Raw genomic sequence first — 24,701 nt, 5'->3', positions numbered from 1 at the left:
CTGCAGGTCTGAGCAGGGAATTGAAGCAGTGGCTGAGAGCCTTTGTCAGGCATCCTGTGCCTTTCCCTGCAGGTGATGTGTAACACATGCCAGGGGTTGTTTTGGTGAAAAATGACTGACGTGTTTTATTAGCAGTAACAAAGGAGCCTTTTCTTTCTTCTTTTGCAACAATGAAAATCTGGTGGTTTTTTTTTTTTCTCTGAAGTGGGAGGAAAGTTGTGTTTTTGTTGACTCTCATGGCCCCCATGGTGAGTTAGAGGATGCTGCTGGAAGAGGTGTGAGGTGGGCAGCAGAGGCACCAGAAACACACACAGCCAGTGAGACTTGAGGCATAATGCACAGCTCAGTTCTCTTGGAAGCTGCAGGATAGAATTTATGACAATAAAAAGTCAGTGGGAGTCAGTTCCTTGCTGATTTTTTTTCAAATTAATCTTAATGCTTCAGTAACATCTGGATGATTGCTTGGTAATCTTTTTCTGGGAAGCGCTTTTGTGTGTGTGTATACTTTGTTGTGTAGTGATAAATCACTGTAATTTACCAGCCCGGTTTTTAAAAATTTGGAAAGTCATCCTGTGTGATGTGTTCCTTGGAGCTGTCATTCCTGGAGGCACCTGAATGAATCCATGACATTTCAGCTCCTGTTTACTGCTTCAAGCAGGTCTTTATGCTTGACATGGTTACCTGAGCGTACCTTCAAGTTTGGAGTTTATGGAGAGCTTTTTGAAAGGCAAATTAAAAGGAATAAGAGATTTTTGAGGAGATGTAAGATGCAGTTGTTTTAAGCCACCTGGAGTTGGGAAATTCATATAAATGCCCAGAGCTCTGTGAAGGTTGAGGAGCCATAGGGAATGTCCCTGTGAGCCCTGGTCATGGGCTGTCCATTCCCACCTGGCTGAGCCTGTGCCTCTCTCCTGAAACCTGCCCTCCAGCCTTGGTGCAGCAGGGGCTGAGGCAAGAGAAGGGCAAAGTTGCACATCCATGTAGGTGCTCCAGCAGCTGAGTCTGTATTTCCAAACATTGTGAGGCAATGCAGGGAATGGGCAGGGACTGTCTGGGGCCATGAGAAAATCACAGTGCCCTTGGTTTGTTCTCCTGGGTGAGTGGAAAGAGAGAAACCAAGGGGTTTTTGGGAGCATGGCTTTGGGAGTAGGTCCTGCAGGGCTTGGGCTGCTGGAGCTGCATCCTGGATTATTGGGAAATAGAGGCATTGCAGGGAAGGTGTGCTGGAAGCCTCATGGGGCATCACAGCTGAGGGAGAAACCTCGTGTTTCCCAGTGCCTTAGGGCTGTCCTTGCTGGGAACTCTGTTTCCAGGCTCAGGTTTGGTTAGGGAGCACGGAGAGGCTGGCACTGAACAGGGTAAAGGTTTGGGCAGGATGGATGGAGGTCACACAGGGGGCCTGGTCTCTCTGAATCTGCTGCAGGGACTGGGATCTCATCAGGTATGCATTGTTAGTTCTGCTGGAGAGCAGGAGGCTGACCCACTTAGTGCCTGCCAAAAACCTGGCTCCACTGTTGGGTGGCACTGATCTCTGCTCTGGTGGCCAGTGACAGGACCCCACACAGCTGGAGCTGTGCCAGGGGCGTTTTAGGTTGGATATCAGGGAAGGGTTCTCCCAGAGGATGGGAGTGGGCACAGCCCTGAGGCTGCCAGAGCTCCAGGAGTGTTTGCACAATGCTCTCAGGGACAGGGTGGCATTGTTGGGGTGTCTGTGCAGGGACAGGGGTTGGACTGGGTGATCCCTGGAGTCCCTTCCAGCTCAGGATATTCCATGGTTCTATGATTGTTAGGTGCCATGGGAAATGAGAGCTGGGGCTGTTCTGCTGCCTGAGGCAGGATGGTGATTCCCCCACCAGCACCAGATAGATGGAAACTACATAATTGCCAATCCCAAGTCTGTGATGACAGGAAAAACAGCTCCAGCCTTGTGTGAGCCCCTGGACCCAGGATCACATATCCTCACGTGTCTGTGGAGCTCTGGTTTCAGCCTGAGCTCTGGTATAACTGCAGGATAAATCCAGCAGGGCCCCTGAACAGCCCCTGAGGTGGTTGGGGTGGATGGTGTCCCACAAGGAAGACACTTGCAGACAGCACAGCCCTTCACACCTGTGTGTAAAGCACAGATGCAACGACTTGCAAACCTACAGGAGGCGTGTCAGTGGAGTGTGCTCTTTCTGCAGAATTCAGCAACCAGAAGAGCATTGGCACAATGTGCCCTGTGGAGTGCTGCAGTAAATGTTTGGTGCTGAGGGCAGAAAGGGCTGAAGGCTTTGAGGGAGCCCAGTTAGACCCACAGCTCCTGGGCAGCCCGTGGTTAGGCAGGCAAAATTGCAAATCAATATATGAAGAGAAGAAATAACCCCTGCAGACCAGAACGTGCAGAGCTGTAGGGACAGCACGAGCAGTCTGGCATTCCAGGCTTTTCCTGTGGCTGCTTTGGCTGGAGGTGAAGCTGGCTCCCTGCTCGTGTGGGGTACCAGCATAGGGGGGCAGGAGTTGCCTTGTTATCCCATGGGACCTTTCCTCAGGCTCAGAATCACAGAATCCCAGAATCACTGAGGCTGGAGAAGAACTCAGAGATCATCAGGTTGAAGCTGTGCCCAGTGCCCGCCTTGTCACCAGCCCAGAGCACTGAGTGCCATGTCCAGGTCATCCTTGGACACCTCCAGGGATGGGAATTCCAGACCTCCCTGCCAATGTTAGTCACTCTTTCCATGAAGGAATTCCTGCTGATGTCCAGCCTGAGGCTCCCCTGAAGTCTCCATGTTCTCCAGTGCATTTTGCAGAGAGCTGTTGTCTACAAGGGGGACAAGAATTCTCCTTGTTTCCTTTCCCCTAGTCTACAAGGGCTTGCCTTTGGAGTTAATCTGGGGTCCAGACAGCCTCATTTCTAGGGCACAGACCTGCCATCCCCATGACCACATTCTCCCTTGCCCTGAGGTGTGGTCCCAGTCCAAGCTCCAGGGTTTCCTGGGTCGAGGGGCTCGTCCTGCTGGTCCCCAGGACCTGCTCAGGCTGTGCCATGCTTATACCAAGGTTTGATCATCCTGTGTTTGAATGGCTGCCCAGCCCATGTTCCCTCAGCTCACCTGGCATTCACACAAGATTGCAGGTACTTAGCTCTTTCAGAGCAATCTTGAACCTGCTCATCAGAGTGTGCATCTCACTTGAAGCCACTCCAGCTGTGCAGAGCTATTTTTGTACAAGAATCCTTTGAAATTTTAATGCACTTTTTGCTCGTTGAACCCCAAAATGAGACACTTAAGGGAGCAGCAGCAGTTTTTCAAAACCTCTGCCTACCTGTTGCTTCCACTGATATTTCTGTAACCTGCTTTGGGCCTTGATTATTCATGGAAAAAGTAAAACACATCCAAGAGAGGCCAGGTGTTTCTCAGGAGTGTGATGGGATTGTGGGGTGTCCTGTGCAGGGTCAGGAGCTGGACTCCATCCTCGTGGGTCCCTTCCAATTCAGGATATTCTGTGGCTCGAGGTTTTGGCAGCACGTAATACTTCTGAGAAGGAATCAAGGACCAGAACATTTTCAGCAGGTATATAAAATTACCCTTTCATCAAATTCTATTTAAAAAATAAGATCTGGTTTTGCATACAGGAAGATAAAGCCATGTAGGGGCTGTGTTGCTCTCAGAGCTCCTGATTCATTGTCTAAATGGCAAGGAAATGTCTTGCCTGGCTCAGTGTGCAGAGGGAGGTGAGTCACGTCCCACGTTGCTCAGAGCTGGGCGCAGAAGGGACAGACTTGGCAGCTCCTGCTTTTCACAGCCCCGCTCGCACCAGCCGGCACCACGACGTGGTGTTGCCGTGAGGCTCAGAGCAAAATCCTCCTGAGTCCCAGAAATCCAGTCCATTCCTGTGGAAACCTCTCCAGCCTCTTGCTCAGCTCCCCATCCAAGGGCTTTCAAAAGCCCGGAGCTCTCAAACTCCTGGAGCTCTTGGGAGTCTGGAAATGAAAATCACTTTTTTATTGCTCATGCTGGACCAAATTTCACATTTAGAGTCTCTGCTAGTAAAATTGACAGAGCAATAAGAGGATTATCTTTGTCCAACTTCCCTTTTTAAACCTAGTAGAGGAATGCCAGAGGCCGTGGATTCATATTCCTCTGTGCCTGACCTACAGTTTATGGCAACATTATCCCGAAGTAATTGAGTGGGTCCCACAAGTCTATGTAGCAGCCAAATTCTGGAGGTGCATGTGACTCCTTTCACTTTATTTTAGAGGCTTTTCTGTGGTGCAAAGTGAATTTTGTGGTGCTGAGCACAGCCAGTGCTGTCCAAGGATATATTTGTCACCACCACGTCCCCTGCATGGGCACCTCACCTGGATCAAGGCGTGATCTTGGAGGTCCCTTCCAGCCCAAACCATTCTGTGATTTATTCTGGCTTTATTTCAGTGTTACAGGAAAGGGACTTGTGACTGTAAAAGGGAGATTTTGGGTACTTGCCTGTGAATCCCTGGAATTAGGTTGAGGAGTGGAGCCCTAATCTAGCACCTTCTCTCTCAGACACAGCTTTTGCTTAAGCTTCACCACTGAATAACCCACTAAAGCTGACAGGCAGCTGGGGTGCTGCATGCTGAAATTCTTGCCTTGCAATTTGAACAGAATCCTCTAGAATTTAGAAACTTGGGGGGAAAGAAAATGGGCATTAAATACCCTTGCCCTTCTCTGATAAACATCCCCTTACATCTGAGCTGAGTGTTCTCTGGAAACGTTGAATATGTGAAAATGTTTTCCTTCACTTGGAGCGTAGGAAAACACGGGGGGCGTGAGCCCGCCCGATGTGAGTACTGCAGGTTATTCCATCAGAATAATGGCAGAAAATGGGCTTCCCCAGGGACAGCTCTGTGTGAGCCTGGGGTTGTGGAGCAGTGCAGAGCAGGGGCTGAAATGCCACCTGTTGGCACGGGCTGTTTCACTGGGGATGGGGATGGGAGCGCTGGGGCTCGCTGGCTCCTTCCCGGGCTGGGTGTGATTATCTCAATAGCTGCACTTGAAAGCTGTTATTTAATTTCCATTGTGGCACTGTAATAGTGCTCAGAGGATTACGTGGAAATGGATGTGAGGAGCTTGATCCCTGGGAGCGGGAGGCTTTTCAAACCGTGTGCCTGGGCTGGGTTATGGGGAATTCTTACAGAAATTGAGTGGGGGTTTGGACTAAATGACCACTTGTGCCTCAGCTTCTCACAGCCTGGTGCAGATAACCAAGTTCTGTGCTCCCTCTGGTATCAGCACGTTGGCTGTGCTGGTTTATGTATGAGAACGTTGAAAATATTCCAAATATAACTCTTTGTTAGTCCAATGCAAGACCATTTTAATTTTGCATCAGCAAATATTACAGCTGGGCTTCTATAAGGGTTGTTAGTTTTTAATTATTTCTGGCATTTTCCCTGATTAAAAATGGAATTTATTACTCTTCTAGTTCTAATTTTATTTACTGACTTTACTGGCAGGTAGCATTGCTCCTGGTTTCTTTTATGAAAGGCACTGTCATCTTGAAAAAACTGGATGACTCTTGCGTTGATGGTTTTTTTCACCTGAACAGATTGGGAAAATATTGGTAGAATTTTGATGTTTTAAGGCTGGTGGAGCTAAAAAATGTATTAATTGTTTTTTAAGCATCAGGTTAGCTTCATGTGGCATCAGTCAAAACTTCATGGTCAGTCTAGTACAGGATGTCAATATTTGGTATCCCTTCAGCTAAATTAAAATTTATAGTTAGCTGTCATGATAGTAAATGGGATTTATTTTGATTTATTCTTCTCTCTGTGCAAATTCCAGACAATTGTTGTGCATGTAACCTGTTGTGTATCATCTTTTGCTGAGTACCTAAAAATTGTCCCAGCAGAGGCATGCAAGGCCCTTATGGATGATATCCTTTCTGTGGGAATTTATCAACCTGCTACAACTGGCACAGCAAAGGAATCAACAAAATTACACAATGTTTGGGTTTTTAAATTTTATGTTGGTGTTAAGAGCCGTGTTCAGTGCAGTTATTTATTACTTGCCTTAAATACAGGCTAAGTTAGGAAACATGTGCAGTGGGACATGTCATTTATCTGCTCACAGCACGTGGCATTCTGCAGGATATTGCCCCCAAACTCCTTAATGAGTTAATTGGGCAAAGCCACCCCCGACAGATAGATAATTCTTGTCTGTGTTGCGTGGATGGATCGTGTGCAAGCAGAGAAACCTCCAAGCAGTGTTCCCCTGGGACTCCCAGTTGCTAATTGGATTTAGGCTGAGGTCACAGGCTGGCAGGTTGGACTGGGAGCTGTCCTCCTGTCTCCATTCATCCCCCTCTGGACAAAGCCTGAGCTGGGGGATCTGAGCTGGGAGCAGCAGACAGACAGCCCTTGCTCCACATCCATCCCTGCTCCAGGCTGGAGCCAGGGGCTTGCTCTGCTGGAATCTGCAGAATTTGTGCTCTTGGAGCAGAGCTCCAGTCATGAAAACATCCCAGAGCCTGCTGGGAGCCAGTGCCCAGCCCTGCCCAGCTCTCACAGGGTGACACTTCAGTGTCCTGGGTGAACAGCACGTTGCTGGGGAAGAGAAGATGGGTTCTGGAAATCCTGCATGAGCAAATGACACTTGGCAGGCAGAATGCTGCTGTGCTCTTGGTAAGAGTTCCAGTAAAATGAGCTGTCTGATACAGAAATATCCCAGAAGAGAGGCTGGGTCAGGAGAAACTGGAGCCAAAGCAGGGCTGTGCCTTCTCCCTTTGAAGCACCATCCTGCCTGTGTTTGCATTCTCTGCAGTTTTCCTGATGTATTGGCAAAGAAATGTCAGGGTAAGTTTCCTGAAAACAAAGGAGTGAATGAATGAAGTCTTTTTCTCTTATTCCTGAAACTGGTTATGGGCTTTTCTTTTTTTTTTCTTAAGCCAGTTAGGTTGGGCTTTAAAGAACAAACCTCAAACCCCAGACAATGCAGTAAAGCCAAAAGCTTGCAGCAGGTGTTGCACACTTGTTCAAACAAGTCCAGGGCTTGTTTCCTTTTCAGAAGGCTGTTGGAAGTCAGGCCTTAAGGAGGAAAACTAAAATGGAGCTATTGAGCATGGGCCCTGTGCCCCAAAATTGTGTATTTATGTGAGAGGAGCAGGTTATTAACCCTGCTGAGCCCTGGAAGCAGGGGCACATCCTTACACTGAACCTTCCCAGAGTTCTGCAGCCTTTTTGTTTGTTGGGAGGATTCACTGCAATCCCTCTGCCCTCCTTGTGGCTGCCCCTGGATCCCTGGCAGTGCCCAAGGCCAGGCTGGATGGGGCTTGGAGCAGCCTGGGGCAGTGGAAGGTGTCCCTGCCATGGCAGGGGTGGCACTGGATGGACTTTAAGGTCTCCCAACCTAAACCATGATTCCATGGTTCCCATATTGCAGATCTTATTGTCTGCCTCATGGGTTGAGTTTTTCACAATGTTTTGTGCCTCAAATGAAGCTGCATCTGCAGCCGTGCTGCAGTGCTGGGCACAGCTCCTCAGGTGGGTTTTGTGGTGCTGGAAGGTTCCTCCAGAGCCTGGAGGACTCACACACCATTTGGGCAGCATATGCTGCATCTCCTGTGCAAATAAACACTTCTTCTTAATTCCAGCTCCATGCCCACATCCCATCAGGGCAGGTTTCCTTGTCAGGAGCCCTCAGCTGTTCTGTCAGTGGGGCTGGGAAGTTGTTGCCCATGTAAAGTTGGAGGTGCCCATTGTGTAAAATGTTTCACAAGTCACGTTGGGCTGGGAAAGGAACATGGTGGGGCAGAGGCTGCAAGCTGGAGCAGAGAGGTGCCCTGCCAGGTGATTATACATTCCTTTTCATGGCTTGTTTGGGTTTTTTTTAAGAGGCAGAGAATAAGTTGAGGCATGTTGAAGCCTGAGTGAGGAGCGGTAATGGAGTGCTGCTCTCCTTTCCCACAGCTGGGCGTAGGGAGGACGTGCCAAACCTCAGACCTGGTTCCCTGTGCTCAAGCCCTGTCCCGTGGGGGTGGTGCAGGTGAGAGGGCTGAGCTGGTCGTGGCACCCACATCCCTGTGCTGTCCTCCCCATGGTGCATGCTGCTGGCCCTTTCCCATGCCAGCAGGGAGCGAGGTGTGTGCTGAGTGCCCCCTTTTCCCTGTCCTGCTGCCCAGTCAGGTCATTCTGGCTCCTCAGGTAAAGCAGAGCTCACGAGGGATGGGGGTGGTGGAAATGGGCCTCCAACCACATTTCCAGCCATCACTGCAGTAGTTTATTTGTCTCATTTCAGAGCCATTCCACGGCTGGTTTAAATTACTCCTCCCTCGTGACCTGCTGTGCTGGTAAATGGTCAGGCTAAACAATACACCAATATTAATTGGTGCAGAGGGATTTCGGGTGATGCTTGGAGGAGCTCTGCTCTCCTTCTGAACATTAAGTTACTCTGCAAATGTTTTTATTGTCTTTAAGTGGGTTTACTGCCTGTTTACATAATTATTAATCTAATAATTATAGTGGAATTCAACCCTGAAAGTTGGTGGATCTTTGTGAAACACTGAACAAAGGAAGCTCGTCAGGTTTTTGTATATTTTATAAATATAAACCACTGAAACAATCAAACTGACAGAAATCCCACAAAAATGTCCCAGTTAATGGATTTTCTGTTTGCTACACTGTATAGGGTTACAGGAATACTGGTAGCTAATTGCAGCCTTACAGATGGCACCAGGAGGGATGGATTTCTCCAGCCTGTCCTGCCTTCCTTTGGCTCCCTGCAGTTCAGAGCAATGAATGCTTTTTGCAGAGGGAGGAGAGTATCCTGCTGCTTTTTGGGTGCTTTGCTGGGAGAATTTCAGGTATTTAAAAAAATTATATGTCAGTTGTTAACAAGGGTGTTTTCAGAATTTCTTCTGAAGTGCACTTTTTGTTTTAATGGGAGAATGAGATGGGGATTGTGACCCGGGGTGGTGCTGGGAGATGGCAGAGAACTTTCTTTGCTTCCTCCTCCTCCTCCTCCTCCTCCTCCTCCCTGTCACTGCTGGGTCTCCTGGGCAGAGCAGGGAAGGAGGAGGAAGAGGAGAAGGAGCCTTCCCTGCAGCCAGGACACCCCAAGAGGGGGCAGCTGGCCTGGCTAGTGAGGGGGCTGTGAGTCAAAGATCCTAAAATGAATCCTGAGGAAATGATTTGTGGAAAAGCCATAGGAATGACGTCTTGTTCCTCTGAGATTTGCCCCGGGGTTCTTTGCTCCTTCTGGCGTGAACGTTTTGTGCACGGGGCAGAGCAAGATTTCCCGCCGTGACCCAGAGGTGTCAGAGGCTGGGCTGAGCTTTTTGCCTCTGTGTGCCCCCCTTCAAACCTGATCACTCCTCCGGGGGCCCAGGGAGGGAATTTGCCCCGGTTGCAGCCTGGCTGCCGGGCAGGGAGTTGGAGCTCCATGGGCTGCTCGTGTGCCGGCTTGTTCCGAGCTGCCCGGTGTGCAAGGCTTGGCAGCTCCCTTTGGGAGAAAAGGCTGCAGTCAGCACTCTGCAGGGAAGGAGGGAGACACTTCTGCTTCCCTGGCAGAGCCCAGGGCTCTGCCCATCCCTGGTGCAGCCCTGCAGATGGGAAGCCACCAGAAAAACTGGGAGTGTTTGTGTTGCTGTGTCACGCCAGCAGAGCGGTGAGGAGCTTTTCTTTGGGACATAAAAAAAGATGTGTTACTGTAAGTCACATCATCATTTTGCTCCTGTAACTGTATTGCAGTGGCCTCTGCAGGCACAGTCAGAGGTCATGTCCCAGTCACAGCAGTGAATACAGCTGTGCTGGCAAATATTTGAAATGTAGATCTGGCCCCGGTGTCGAGGCTGTGCTTTGATTCCTGCACTGCACAGGGCTGTCCTCCCTCCTTTAATGTACAGGGAGTAACATCTTGAGAAAGATTTTATAGGAGTTGATTGAAAACTGTAAATAATAATGTGCAAAACAGGGTTTTTTTTAACCCCTTCCCCCTCTTTTCATGTAGGTATGGCAGCTCTGAAAAGTGGTGGACGAAACCTAAGGAAACAAGTAAAGGAGGGAATTGCATTTGAAATATTTTGACATTGCTCATGGGTGACTTGAAAGGATGTACAGCCCATCAATGATGTGTGATAAGGAGATCTTTTCAGACCAAGACTGTCTTTGATGGCAAAACATCCAGAGGTCTCCAGAGCACCTGGAGGGCAGACTCTGTAGTAGAGAGCAGAAAACTTCAAGGTAAAACCCCCTGAAGTGGCACAAAGGTTATTGCTCCCAAAGAGGGATGCAAGGGCTGGTGCAGACCCACGGGGTCTTTGTTTAGCTGTGGTGTAAAGGTGTCCTTTGCTTCTCTCTTTTGTCCCCTCTTTAGAGGACTTCCCTTGAAAATGGCAGCAGTCCCTTTGTGGCTGAGATGCATCCACTCATTTCCAAAGCAGTTACTGCTTCTGGCCTGGATCTGTAGGATCAGTGTGGAGATGTGGCTGTGGCTGGTGGTGGAGTGGAAGGCACAGGAGAGTCACCTCTCCCTGGTGACTTTGGCTCAAGAGGCTGGGAAAGCATCTTTCAAGAGGAAATTCCTGGTCCTTAATGTTATTTTTAACACCTTTTTTGGGTAAAAGCTGTTTTAAGCAGTAGCACACTGTGTGCATGCAGACAAAAACAGTGCTGGGAAGTTATTGAGAAAGGCTGGATGTCCCTGCAGCTTGGAGGTGGCTCTGTTGGGGGACAGAAGGCATTCAGGTGAATTCAGGAGCTGTTGTGAGCTCAGGTGGGCTGAGTAATTCCCTTGTAGCACAGGCAGGGTGACTCTGGTCAGTGTGTCCACAGATACACCATGTGTGCATCTACTGCAGGTTTGTTTTCATTTGGACTGGGAATGATGCCACAGAAAATACCAGTGGCTTTCACAGCCACTAAAATCATCTACTGCTCTTTAAATGTAGAGAGGAAACTGGTTATTTTCTTCCAGGGCTATTTTGGGCCAAAGTGAAGCACTGAAATGATGGAGTGGCACTTGCTGCTGCTGCTGCAAATATCAATCACAGGATCATTGAGGCTGGAAAAGACCTGTAAGGTCATGGGGTGCAACCTGTGCCTGATGCTCACCTTGTCAGCAGCCCAGAGCACTGAGTGCCATGTCCAGTCATTGAAGTGCTGTGCAGATTTACTGTTTCTGTTTGATGGTGTGGCTGGTACCTCACCAACCCGGCATTTGGAGGAGGCATGGCTGTTGTTTTATGAGGAGTTTGTGTTTCTGACACATATTTTAGAATGCCTAAAAAAAAATCCCACTTCTTCATACTTTAGCTCAGTGTTTTGTTTCTGTGACTGCACAAAAAGGCAGCGAGAGACTGGTGCTGAAATATTCCCTCTAGGATTTGGAACATCTCTCCTTGCTTCTTCTCTGGCACCACCTTTTGAGTCATTTTCAAGGGAGAACTGCACTGAAGCTGGTTTTAGCAGCGTGCTGTGCAGGATGTTGGGAGCTCACAGGTACAAGCCCCGCAGCTGGTCACCTGGCAGCACTCACAGGCAGCTCCTGTGTGCCAGCAACAGCATCCTCCTCTTATTGACCACAGATTGCAAAGCCAGAGGAGGACCTGGACCGACTATGGTGCTGCCAAACTGTGGAGGATTTGTTGTTGTGTTTTTCCTATTGCTCAGGAACAGCTTGAGTTTGGGAAGGACAAGCTCTGTCCCTCTGTGCAGCTGTGACCTGTGGCTCTCACTGAGGCTGCTCAGGGGTCCGGGCACTGTTCAGCCCCTGAACCCTCCAGCTGGCTGCACTGGGGCTGCTCTGCTGCCCCTCTGCTTGTGTTCATTTGACAGCAGCTTTGTTGTTCAGAGCTCCTCTTGGAGTGCAGCTTCCTTTGGCCTTGCTCTTGCTGAAGGTGTCTGCTCTGTGTTAACCTTGGCCACGACGAGGATTGCACGTGGTGTCAGATGAGGTCAGTGTCTTCTGCAGCATCACTCACTGCTGTTTCTGCCAGGCAAGTCCTGCTTGGTGCATCCTTTGATTTACATTTGCTTTTCTTGGCATTTCTGTCACACTGGGAGCTCATGGGATCAATGGGAGGCAAAAGGTCTGTTCTGTGCTGTGTCTTTTGCCAGCTTTGTGTCCTCAGCACAAGTCACCAGCACATTTCATTTTTATGTTTGGCATTGAAAACATGAAAAAACTTGAGTGAGGTAATTCTCTCCTCAGCACAACCTTTGTGCAAAGTTTCTTATGCAGATCATAATTCCTATGACAGTTTTTGTCATCTTCAGCTCCAGCAGCAGTTTCCTGGAAAGGTGTCTTCTGCCTTTCCTCTTCTGGAAAATGGGTCATCTTCTTGTAGGGAGTGATCAAGAGTAGCAGGCAGAAAGTAATTCCCATTTCTTCCTGTGTCATTCCCAGTTCCATCTCTCAGCTGTGCTCTCCAGCCTTGCATTCCCTTGACAGACAGATGGGTACATCACTGCTGGGATCACTTGTTCTGCAGTCCCAGGCTCGATTCTGATCCGCAGGTTTTAATATAAAAATTCTCACCCATATCCCTGTGGTTACTTCTCTCATAGTTTTGGATGCAGATTGAAAGCTGCTGCTGACTGGCACATTTTAAACTCTGGATTTTGCTCCTGATAGCCTCAGATGTGGTGATTCACATGCCTTTCCCCCCATGCACTCTATGGAAAAGGAGGCAAAGCCTTCATTTTAGTTGGAGGCCACACTCAGAGCTGATGGGTATCAGCTGCCTTAGCCTGGCTTTTGGTAGTTCTGGCTTTTCCTCTCCAGAGCATTTGCTGATCCATCCTTTTTCCAGCTCTGCTCCCTTCCCACCTCTTCCCAGGGTGGGGGCTCACCCCCTGAGCCCCGAGGGTGTCTTCTCCTGGGATTTCCACCCCTCGTGGGTTGTGTCCCCTCTCAATTAAAGAAGCACCAGCCGAGCACGGGGAGCTGTGTGTTCCTGCCTCGGGGAGGAGCCGTGTCAGGAGATGCGAGGGACGAGTGGAGGCTGGAACCGGTCAGCCCGGATGAGCTGAAGCCATCAGCCTCTGTAGGACGTGTGGAGGGAGATAAACCTGAGTGCCTGCTGTCCCTTTGGCAGTGCCAGGCTGAGCAGGAGTCAGATCCCCACCCGGGATTGGGAAGCTCGGGCTCCTTTCTGTTGCTGCCAGGGCAGGTGGAGGGTGGGAGTCCTGGGCAGTCCTGGCTTTGGGCCTGGGTGAGTGGCTGTCCCAGCATCTTCCCTTGTCCCTGCCCCACAGAGAGTCGTGTCCCTGCTGCCAGTGGCATGTCAGGCAGCAAACTCCTGGTTTTGGGGAGCTGAGGGTGTTCAGTGCTGGACACAGCTTTCTCCTTAGTCGCCTTTTCCCGTTGGGATGTGGCTGCTGGGTCTCTGCAGCTGCTGAGAGTGCTGTGCTCACAGAGAGGAGGGAGCTCTGGGGAGCCTGGCAGCAGCAATGCAGCTCTCCCTGCAGAGCTGCAGCTGTGCCAGCCTCTCCATCCCACCCCAGAGCAGTTCCAGTGAAGGACAAGTCCTGAGCAGTGCTCATTTAAAAGCACAAGCTCACAGAGAGGTCCAGGTGCCAAAACTTGAGCAAGGCATGCTGTCATCTGCTAAGGACATCCTTTGCTTCAGCCCTTTTTCTTACTGTGCTTCCCTTGTGGCCTCGGCATGGAAGTTATTTTGCTGTCCTTTCTCCTGACTGTAAAGCAGTGATTGAGGAGCCTTGCACAGCTTTGGTGCTCCCTCAGAGGGAGGGGGCAGAAAGGGAAAGCTGCTGATCTGCCTTTGCCTGAGTTGTGTTTCACACCGGTTTTTCCGCAGACCTCTGGAATCCCTCCCTAGTACTTAAGTCAGGGGATCTAAAATTAGATACTTCATATCTCAGGCACCATCTTAATGATCTGTGTGAGGTCTTTGGCATTGCTTGAAAATCAGATTACTTACCTCAGTGCTTAAATGGGGAGATACACTAAGCACTTCCTCTCCAATTCCCCCTACCACAATTATTGACCTTAATTTTTTCCACACTGTTTTAATCCTTCACATCCTGTCTCGCTGGTCACTCAAGCCAAGGGTTTCAATTTTTATTGCTGGAGCCTGTGGTGCTGGGTGTTCTTCTGTGCAGGCAAGGTCCCACTCCTTGGCTGTACAATGAGAGCTCCATAGATCTGTTTGGAGTTCTGTCTCCTGCCCTGAACATTTTCTTGTTACTTCTCAATCTTTTTAGTGCATTTGGCACATGCCACCCGTGCTGTGTATCAGCAGTTCTCTGCTCATTTGGCACAAGCAGAAAGCCCTTTTTAACCAAAGTGTAATAACAATAACAGAGAACCTAAAGGTAAATAAACAAGCCACACCTTGTTTTTTATTTCAGCTGCATTTTGGGAATTCTTTTAGTTTTTCAAGTATCATATAAATGTACATGCAGTCCTCACAGCCTCCACGGAGGCCAAGTGGGCTCCTCCTTCCCTGCAGTTCTCTCGTGGCTGGGCTTAGTCTGCCCCACAGGCTCCAGGGAGTTGCCCTCGTGGCTTCCCATGGATTTGCTTATGTCTGATGATCTGAAATTAGAATCCTTCCCTTGCTCTGCCCTTTGCTGGAAACGTGTAAAACCTTGCAGATTCCCCCCAGGGTAGAAAGGGGGATTTTCCCACCATTAAAAATAAAAGAGAAGGGAAGGAGAAAGAGTTAAAACATGCTGAGATAGTTGTAAAAATGATTGAAAAACAAACAAACCCACAACTGTGTCAATTATTCACATCCCCTCTATAAATAGAGAAACCCTGGAGAGGGGGCTTTCCCTTGGGCTACCTGCTCTGCTCTTCCATTAATTTACTGCCCCACAGTGCTTTCTCAGTGCTTTCTCCTGGTTTTGCTTCCTTTAGCTGGAATTTGGGCATGGCTGACTGTTGGCTCTGTGGAGGTTTAAGGTCTCTTGACAAACCTTCCTCCCTCTCTCTCTTTCTGCCTTTTCTTCCCTCCCTTGGAAATTGTCATAGAGGTGGTGCTGCAGCTGGAAGAGCAGGGCTTCCCACACCTTCCCCTTCAGGAGCTCATCTCAAAGGGAATGTGGGTTTATTTTTCTTTGCCCTCCTCTTCATCTGGAGCATCAGCAGCATTGTTCTGCCAGCCGTGACAGACACGGAGGTTGCGTGTTAGCGAGAAGCTTGCACGGAGGTTTTGCAGCTGGAGCCCTACAGCCCATTCCTGGGGATGGATGGATGGATCCCTGACCCTTCTGGATGGTCATTGCCATCAGACTCCAGCTTCAGGAGCAGCCATCCTCCTCAACAGGTAGTATAAGCCATGGTTGGTTTGAAATTAATTTTTCTCACAAGCAGTGCTCCATTTGAAATTAATTTTTCTCACAAACAAAAGGCTTATATGACATTTTAAATGTCATAGAAAGCAAACACAGAGAGGAGCACGTTTGTTGTTTATTTTCGCTGCTTTAAAAGTCAACCAGCTTCTGCAATCCTCTAAAGTTGTTCTTGGGGCTCAGTGTCTGGATGGAGAGTGGGGAAGCTTGGAGCATTTCTGAATTGCATTTCTGAGCAAAGATCTGGGCACAGAGCAGTCTCTTCTCCATCCATCCATCCATCCATCCATCCATCCATCCATCCATCCATCCATCCATCCATCCACGGATGTGTCACTGGTGTGGGGGCAGCTTTGGGCACCACAGGCTAAGAGGGATCTAAAGGTGTTGAAGAGCATCCAGAGGAGGGGCACGAGGGTGGTGGAGGGTCTGGAGGCTTGTTGGAGTGTCTGTGCAGGGCCAGGGGCTGGACTCCCATCTCTGTGGGTCCCTTCCAGCTCAGCATATTTTATTCTCCCTCTCCTGTGGGTTTTGTGTTGTGGAGGGCAGCCCAGGGATATGGGATGGGGAGAGCCAGAGCTGTCAGGCCAGCAGAACCCTGGAGAGCATTTACCTTGGTCTCAGGGCAGGGCACTGGCTGGACTGATTTCAGCAGCAATTCATATTAGCTAACTAACTATTAACTAACAAAACGTGGCCTCCAGTCACAAATCTCCATTTCAGGAGATGGGATTGAACACTGGAGTTACAATGGCGTGGAACTGGGATCTGGGTGGGGGATGCAGCCCAGAGCTGCTGATGAATATTGAATGGTTTCTGTATGGGGTGCCTACTGCTTCCTGTCTCTGTATGCACATCCTGCTTGGTGGTTGAGTTACCAAGGGCTTCTCCAAGCTGGATGAAGTTTTACTGAGCAACCAACTGATTACATTTGAAATCTGACAAAAACAATGCCTCATAAAATGAAAAAGTAAAAATAGAGTTGAAACAGAGCTGTTGTCCTTCTTGCCAGCTTTTCCTGTTCACTGGACAAGGGGATGTATCTGCATACTGATTTTTTTTCATTCTGGAAAGGAAGGGTTGTGCTTTGAAAAGGAGGCTTTTAGAAAGCTACAGCTTCCATGTTTTTCATCCATTAATGTTCCTGTCAATTGTCCACAAGCAAAAAGAAAGCAGATGTGCTGGATTTTTCTTCAGACTCTTGGCATTGCATGTGGAAGTCTGAGCTCTTTGCTGTACCTGGAATCACAGGCAGCAGATGAAGAGTAACAAGGTGCTCCTTTAATCTATTCTGCTTCCTTGCTCTGTGTTGAATCCATCCCTGGAGGTTTCCAGCCAGGGCTGGCAGCATGATGAGCCCTGTGGGAACTCCTTGGCCTGGTTTTTGGAGGCAGTTCTGTGGCTGTGCAGTAAATACAGCTGTGCTGCTTGCAGACCTTCAGAGGATGTGCACCAGGGACGTGTCTGAGTGGGTGTGACAGGGGATGTTTTGTCTCGAGTGCAGAAGTTTGAAAATCTTCATTTGATTTTTTTTTTTTTTTTTAATTTAAATCAGATTAATTATTCTGTGTCTCAATGCTTACAAGTGTCCATCTCCCCTGAGAACAGACTGGTGGGTCACTGGTCAGCTTTCCCCTTGGCCAGTCTCCATGGGAGCAGATGTGTCCCAAAAGGGCTCTGTGCAGGCAGGGAAGGGATGGGGCTGTGCTCATGTTGGCCTCAGCCCTTCCTCCTGCATGAGGAACATGGGCATCACTTTCTGGATCTTCCAAGACCTTGCTGGAAGGAAGGCTTTGCTGGAAGTTGCTTCAGAACTCCAGGAATTCTGCAGCAGAGCCTGGGCTGTTGGAATGAACCAGGACACTGAGGACTGTTCCAGTGCATATTAATGTCAGACAAAGTATGAAAAACTGATGTTCTTCTTGAAAAGTCTGAATTGTTTTAATAGAAAAGCCTGTCCGAGTTGTAAAAGTTAATGGGAGCAAAAGTTTTCAGGAAGGAGTCGATGGGTAGTGATAAATGCTTGTCTTCTGGAGGAGCTGTGTGTGCCCAGTACTCACCTGTTCATGGCAAAGGATGTTGCCAGCCCTTCAGATGTACTGGAGCAGTGTGAGGGTTTGGATAATGCAGGATCCAGGTGTAAACATCCCCTTTTTAACCAAGGAGAGAAGGGGCTTTGCTGGAGGAGCACAAGGTGGTATGTGGAACCTTGGAGCTGGTTTCTCAGGAGAATGACCAGAGTTTTTGTCACCCTGGAGCAGATTTTGCTGAGTTACAAACTCCTCAAAAGCCATGTTGAGGTGGAAAATCTGGTAAAATGCTGGGCTGTGTTTGCTTTGTTCTTCTGGTCAGGTTTTTTTGGGGCAGTAGCAGGCAGATCTGAGCAGGGATGGTCACAATTCCTTTTCCTGGGAGGCGAGGAATGCTCGGGGCAGGGTTGCTCCCTGTGTGGTGGGTGCTGGTGGGGAGCCTCTTGCCTGTAGGACCTTTTTTGTCAGCAAGATTCCCCTCTTGGAATTTATTGGCAGCTGGCATGATAATGAGTCCATTTCAATATAAATGAGCTTCATTTTATTAATTTCTGCCAGCTCCTGAGCAATTCATGAACTGCTTTTCAGATCTCAACCAACAGCTTGGGGGAAGAGAGGGAGGAGGAGAGCAAAGAAGGGAACATGAAGGAAGAGAAAGAAAACTAGGATCTTTTTAATTTTAAAAGAACCAGCGACTCTCATCTCTTTTGAGGATCCAGCCAAGAGTGAGGATCACGCGTTCCCCACCAAGCAGCTCTTAAGAACATGAAGGGCAGCAGTAATCCCTCCAAGTTTTTGTTCCTTGGGACCTGTGGAGAAGTTTATAACTCTCCCAAGTCTGTGTACAGTGTTGAGGTGATGTTTTAGTGCTGGTGCTTGGCTGGGAGAAGGGGGAGTTGGATGAGAGCTGGATTTGGAACACCTTCAGTCCCAGGCCTAGACTAGAGCTGAGCTCCTTGCAAGGGAGCTCACCAGTGGTACCAGGCCTGGGATCTGGTGCCCACACGAGCTCAGTGTCTGACTTGAGGACTGTCCTAAGGACTTGTCTCAGGTCCAGGTAAGCACAGACTGGTCTCTTGATCTGTGCCTTCATGAGCACAATTAAGCAGAGCATCCTTTCCTTGCTCACAAAACCAGGTGTAAATGCTCTGCCCCAATGTCTGATTTGCCCTTGGAAAATGGAAATGAAACCCTTGCCTGGCAAGCCACCCTTTCTATAAATGAGACAGTTTGCAGAGGAATCTCCTCTGCTTCCTTCCAGCTTCTCCTGGGCCGTTGGGCTCCCCTTGCTGCCAGAAATTCGGCCCTGCTTTGTTGGAAGGTGCCTCTCTTGGTGGTCGTCTTCAGATGGAGGTGTGGTTTTGGCCCTGAGCTGAGACAGACCGGCCTCAGCAAGGGAATGTTAAAGTCTGGGGGGGATTTGATTGTGCAGAGCTGTGGGAAGAGGAATTCTCCACGTCCTGTGGTTGGGGCTGGCGGTGCTTGACTGGATTTTTCATTTATTCTGCCACCATCAGATCTCATCATCAGAATTTGAGCACAGCATTCCGTGCTGTACTGCCCAGGGCTCCTTAGGTAAGAAGATGCTCCTGTGCAGCCCTCCCTGCTAATCCTTTGTCTGATTTGTTTTTCTCCCCTTTCTCCCCAGGTTTTTGGCATGTAGTCATAGACTCTGACGTGGGAGTATCGGAGTTGCTGAGTGGCAGGTGCTGACAGCTTCTGCAGTCCCAGTAGCTGCTCATTTTGGGGTGATTTGCAGCTGTGTACCTCTAAATGCCACAGCGCTCTGGGGGAAGGTTGCGCTGGATACCGGGACTGCCTCGGAAGGTACTTGTGGCTCCCTGTTGTGTCTGCAGGGCTTTGCTGTGCTGGGGCTGCTGGGGAGGGCAAGGGCGTGAGTGCATGTGCTGGTACCACAGGGGCTTTTCAGAGCAGCTCCTGGTGACATCCCTTCCTCCCTCCCTCCTCTTCCTCGAATTGCCTGCAGGGCCCTTCTGGAGTCCATCCCCTGCTTTAACACATGTGAGAGCGACTCACAAAAAAGAAGTGGCTGGTTAAGAGGTTCTGATGTGAAAACAATGAGATACACCGCTGGAGTTTCTGAGAAACTCAAAGGCTTTCTGTGGAATTTCAGCCTCTCTGCTGCCCTTTTGAAAAAGCACATTTTAATTACAATAAAATGTGTGTGTTCACACTTGGTTATTAGTCTTGTACATTTTTCTATGTGGTTCTGGTGAGTTCAGTAAAAATCTTTGTTGTTGGCTGGCAGATTTTAGCAGAAGTTTATTTCTGTAGGCTCGCTGCCCGCTGTGGATTTGATCATTGTTCTGGTTCTCACAGCCTTCGAGCTACGCTCCAGGAGAAAAATACAGATTTGTCACCAGGGCCTCCCACTAGAATCTAATTTTAAATTTGCAATCTGTTGTCTTGTGAGGTGCTTCAAATTTGGTTGGAAATTTTGTATTTTTCAGATATGCTTCTGGAGTGGTCCAACCTTTAGCAGGTTTAAGAGTTAGTAACAGAGGTTTAATTGAAATGAGTATTCTGGTTTTGTAATTATTTTAAGAAATAATTTAATATCGGAGTAGGGGAAGAGGAAGGAAAATTACTGTTTTTAAAGGAAATTATGTTCTGAGTGGGCCATCATCAGTGGTCATCTAGAATGTGATATAATTTATGTGTAACCGTTCCATGGAAGAGTCATCCAGCAAAACCTCAGCAGTTCAACTGGAGGTCAGTCTGCTTTTCCAGTATACCCAGTGTAGGGAGCACTGTTTTTTCAAAGCTTTCCTGCAAAATTCGTGGTTTTCCTGCTGGCAGCCTAATCTTGATGCTAATCTGAAGTTTGAGCTTTCAAAAAACGTATCTCAATCTCCTGTCCTGTCTCTTGATGGCTTAAAGGTGACTTTCTTGAAGTCACCACAATGCTGACATTATCCCTGCACTGGCCTGGGAAGGAGCAGGTTTTCTGGGAGAGAAGCCCTTTCCCAGCATGGATGGTCAGGTCCTCTTAGGGGATGTGGAGGCAGAAGTTGCCTCCCCTCCTTTGCCTGGCTTGGGCTGCAGATACGAATCTGGATCTTCCGCGTCTTCGGCGAGAGCCTGAGTCAGGAGACGTGCCTGTCTCCCTGCTTTGCTTTTCAAACCTCTGCCTCCCAGAGAGAGAGAGAGAGATTTCATCAGAGGCCCTCTTCCCACAAAAGTTGGTGTAGTGATGAATCAACATTTTCTGCTGAAAAACGTCCAGCCAGTCGCGCTCGCGGCGCGCGGCCCCGTGCTGATCTCGGCGAGGTCCAGGGTAATTCACAGCAGACTCCTGACACCACCACAGACCTGCCTGAAGCATGAAGATATGTCACACTGGATCTGTGTCATGTCCTGGTGGCACCTTGATGGCTCTTTAATGGTGGCCTTTGCGTTTGGCAGCCCGAGCTAACAAGGGGAGCCTTTGTCCTACCAGCACTTGCGTGCAAGTCCCATTAACATTACTCATTTTCTTAATTTGATACAGATTTTTTTCATTGAGTGTGCTAAATGCAGTTAAGCCACAGACAGGCAGCATCTGGCAGTCGTAGCTGAGCACTTTGAGACGCTGTTGCCCCAGGGTGTCTGCTGTGGCCCGTGGGATGGGGAGGCTGGGGCTCCCCCTCCCCTGCCCAGGCTGCTGGCCTCTATAGCAGTGCCAATTCCCCTCTCAGGGCTGCCCCTCCACGTCTGCCTGAGATCACCTCTCAGCTCCCTGCTGCCAGAAAACGAGCAGGTGTCACTCACTGTCCCTCCTTCTGGCTGCTGCGCCACCCTCCAGATGCATTGTCCCGTCCTGTCCCTGCTGTGTCCCCAGACAGGCACCCACCCTTGTCCTGCCTCTGGCACGTGCCAGGCCAACTTGCTAGCTCAGCAGTAACTAACTAACAAGCTCTTCTTTTTTTTGGTTTTTCTTTTCCCCTTGGATTTATTTTCTGCTGTTTTAGTGGATTCTGCTGCACGAGCACACGTGATTTGGTTCAAGGGTGGAAATGCTCAGCCAGCAATGCAGAAGGGAGGCAGAAATGGGGGTGAGAAGGTAGGAGCATCTCCCAGGGGAGATGGGCTCTTCCAGGGAATGGTGACAAACTTGGGGGATGGCACTATCCTGCGTGGCTGCAGCTGGATCAGCTGTGCTGCCTGCAGCCCTCTTGCACCCTGGGCAGCATTCCTGCGGCCAGGAGTTCAGTGGGATCAGCCTTTCCAGGGTGCAGGGGTGAGGTGTGGGCCACTGATAGCCGTTTGTGGATTTGCAAACATACTCACCCAAAGAGCCAATCCATGGAATTACAAAAGGTCAGCTCTTCACTTTGAAGTCTGACGCTTCTTGCCAGCCTCTAGCAGATACTTCATTGTGTGAAGTCACTCCCTGAACATTCCTTCTGTGGAGAGAAGACTTCCCTCCTTCCAGCAGAGTGTTATTTCCTTGTGGGATGCAGCCTGAGCTGCTGCTCCTTTCCTCACCAAGCCCATTTGTGGTCCTGTTGCTTTTCTGGTTTGGGAAAATCTTGCTTGGTATGGTCCGAAGGTAAAGAAGGTAAATTCCCGGTTTAAAGAGGAGTTTAAAACTGTGCATTCTCTTTAGAATGAGAAGGGGTGGCTGGAGATTGAGATATAGAACATCTAAATAGCTAAAATGTTCTGTAGGCAAAAGCTGGCTGATTGTTTTTCAGTCTGTATCAAAGAGCTGTAGCTCTTAGGAGATAATAAGCCCTTTTCTAAGGATTGATAAAGCTGTCTTATTTTGTTTTAAGATTTAAACCTGCCCTTTCCTCAGTGCATTTATTTTTCTAAACAAGTCATGGCAGCCAAAGGGAGTTCTGTCATTCATTTCAGTAGATGTAGGGCATTTCCTGCTGTAGGTTACTTCATGTGCGACTGTATTTATGTTCAACACAGAAATGCCCAGATATTTATGGTGTTGTCTGTTGCTCCAGCCCTGAACAGACTTCTAGCCTCAGCCATGAGCAGCTTTGCTGGTTAGAGGAGCAGAGGCACAGTCCTCTTGCTGTGGTCAGAAGTGTCAGTGCAGAGTTCAGTTCTGCTGTGCTGTCCCATTGTTTAGTGCTGTCAGTTCCTTACATTCCATGTGTTTATGTAGGGCTAATTCAGTTCTGTGCAGCAGCAATTGTGTGTGTATATATATAGATAGTGAGGGTTGCCTTCATTCTGCCAGTATCTGGTTCAGTACCCATCAGCATCCTGGCAAAGGAGAGGAAATTGCCCCAAGAAATTAAAAACTTCAGAATATTTTACTGTCAGGGCGGCTTTTTTATTTTCAACCAAAACTGATGCAAATACCTCAAAACAAAGAACATTTGTCTTGGAATTTCTTTTCAAGACTGATGGACTATTTCTCTCTATGTAATTGTCTTGTATATAATTCAGGATCTCCTGTTTGATTTTGAACTTTAGCATTTACTTTTCTTATTCTTCTTCTTGCCATCAGGCCAGAAGGAAGGGCCCAATACTACTGATAAAATATTTCTGACATTTGTTGAGTGAGATCACAGACCTCAAAGTGTCTTCCAAGGTTGAACCAGATCATGACTCCCACCTCCTGGATGGGAAACCTGTTCCACGGCGGGACGTGCACAGCTGAATAATGCAGGAGGCTGGGGCTGGGTCTGGGGACACAAACCCCGTCCCTGCGTTCCAGCTCAGATCAAAGAGCTCAGATCTGCTTATCTGCTTCAGAGGGAGTGGGAAGGAGAGGTTATTTTTGTATAGTCTGAGTCACTCATGCTAATTTATTTTTCATAATATGGCTTTCTTGTGTGGGGCTCTCCATACCTGCTTAATGTTGCGCAGTTTTTTTGTTCCAGTAATCAAACCTGTCATTAGCTCGCTGCCAAACGGGTGGATTTGTACTTTGCTATTTGGTGCTTCGCTTTGCAGCTCCTAGCCAAAAAAAAAAAGGTGAAATCTCAGCTAAAGGTGTACATCCCTCTACTTTTTAGCATCTGTTGCCTGCAGATAAACAAGAGCTGTTGATTTTTTTGAGTCTGTTGGCTGGAATGACGACGCTGATGCTGAGAGTCAGGTGAATGTGCGCAGAGCTGAGATGGCACCGTGGTGCTAAACTGGTTCCAGTTCACACCGAGCTCCAGCGCTCAGTCCTTCCCTCTTCTGCACTCTTGGTTTGCACCAGCAGAGCTGTCTGGCTGCGTGCTGCATTCTGATGTTACTGCATTTCTGAGTGCGCTGGTACCGTAACCAATTCTGCGGTGTGGGTTTGGGGACAGGCCGGGTAAGGGATGGAACAGAACAGCGGTTGTTGTGTGTGGGGGTGTTGTCCGTGTGCCTCCCTGCCCTGACGGTGTCCCTTGTCCCTCGCAGACCGTGACGCCATGGGGAACGCGGAGAGCCAGAGCGTGGAGCACGCCTTCTACGGGGACAAGCAGCCGGGGCTGGGCCGCAAGCACACGTCGCGCTCGCTGCGCCTCTCCGGCAAGGCCTCGCGCCGCACGCGCCACGCCTCCTCGGGCAAGGCCATCCACCGCAGCTCCGAGGTGAGCACGCGCTCCTCCAGCACGCCCAGCATCCCGCAGTCGCTGGCCGAGAACGGCCTGGAGCCCTTCGCCGCCGAGGCCGGCCTGGAGGACTTCGGCAGCGCCATGTGGGTGGAGCGCGTGGACGTGGGCCTGCGGCCCGTGTCCTACCACACGGACTCGTCGGTGACGCCCAGCGTGGACAGCAGCACGGCGCTGACGGCCGCCTCCGTGCACAGCATGCCCGGCTCGGAGGAGAGCCGGCTCTACGGGGACGAGCCGCCCTTCCTGGCCGAGGGCGACGGGCGCACGCTGCGCTACGCGGCCAACGGCGCCGCCTTCGCCGACGCCGCCGGCTTCAAGAAGAAACGCTCCAAGTCGGCCGACATCTGGCGCGAGGACAGCCTGGAGTTCTCGCTGTCCGACCTGAGCCAGGAGCACCTGACCAGCAACGAGGAGATCCTGGGCCTGGCCGAGGAGAAGGAGGCCGAGGCCGCGCAGGGCCCGCGGGCCGGCGGCAGCCCCCCGCCCCTGGCCGGCTGCCCGCGGGCCAACTCCATGAGTGACCTGTACTCCCCCAAGAGCCCCGGCGCAGCCGTCAACGGGGGCCCGCGGAACGCCTTGGGAGGAGGGTACTGCCGCAGCCTGGCGTCCGACATCCCAGAGCTCGGCGGCCATAAGGTGCCATCGGGCAGCGCCGAGGACGCGCCTTCCTCCTACAGCAACTACAACACGCTGCCCTGCAGGAAGTCCCACTGCCTTTCCGAGGGGGCCACCAACCCCCAGATGAGCCATAGCAGCAGCATGCAAGGCAGAAGGGCCAAAACCACCCAGGTAAGGCAGTTTTCTTCTGTGATTTGGCATTTGCCGGGCTGCCTCTATAGCTGAAGG

General features: G+C 49.7%; 1 protein-coding gene across 5 annotated transcripts in view; it reads left to right on the top strand.

Moving 5' to 3' along the window:
* Positions 1-24,701, top strand: part of TIAM1 (TIAM Rac1 associated GEF 1) — a 147,001-nt gene that overhangs the window by 57,238 nt on the left and 65,062 nt on the right. For 3 of the 5 annotated variants that reach the window (XM_056497159.1, XM_056497143.1, XM_056497152.1), the window contains 2 exons: positions 18,944-19,122; positions 23,659-24,644. In XM_056497159.1, the coding sequence (XP_056353134.1) occupies positions 23,670-24,644 (975 nt within the window). In that variant the 5' untranslated portion in view covers positions 18,944-19,122; positions 23,659-23,669. The remainder of the gene's footprint in view (positions 1-18,943; positions 19,123-23,658; positions 24,645-24,701) is intronic. The other 2 variants (XM_056497176.1, XM_056497166.1) reach the window with 1 other exon arrangement.

Source organism: Oenanthe melanoleuca, chromosome 1 (assembly GCF_029582105.1).
Source record: "Oenanthe melanoleuca isolate GR-GAL-2019-014 chromosome 1, OMel1.0, whole genome shotgun sequence".
Classification (NCBI taxonomy): Eukaryota; Metazoa; Chordata; class Aves; order Passeriformes; family Muscicapidae; genus Oenanthe; species Oenanthe melanoleuca.
Note: the sequence above shows the minus strand (reverse complement) of the source record. Positions and strands in the feature narration are given on the sequence as shown.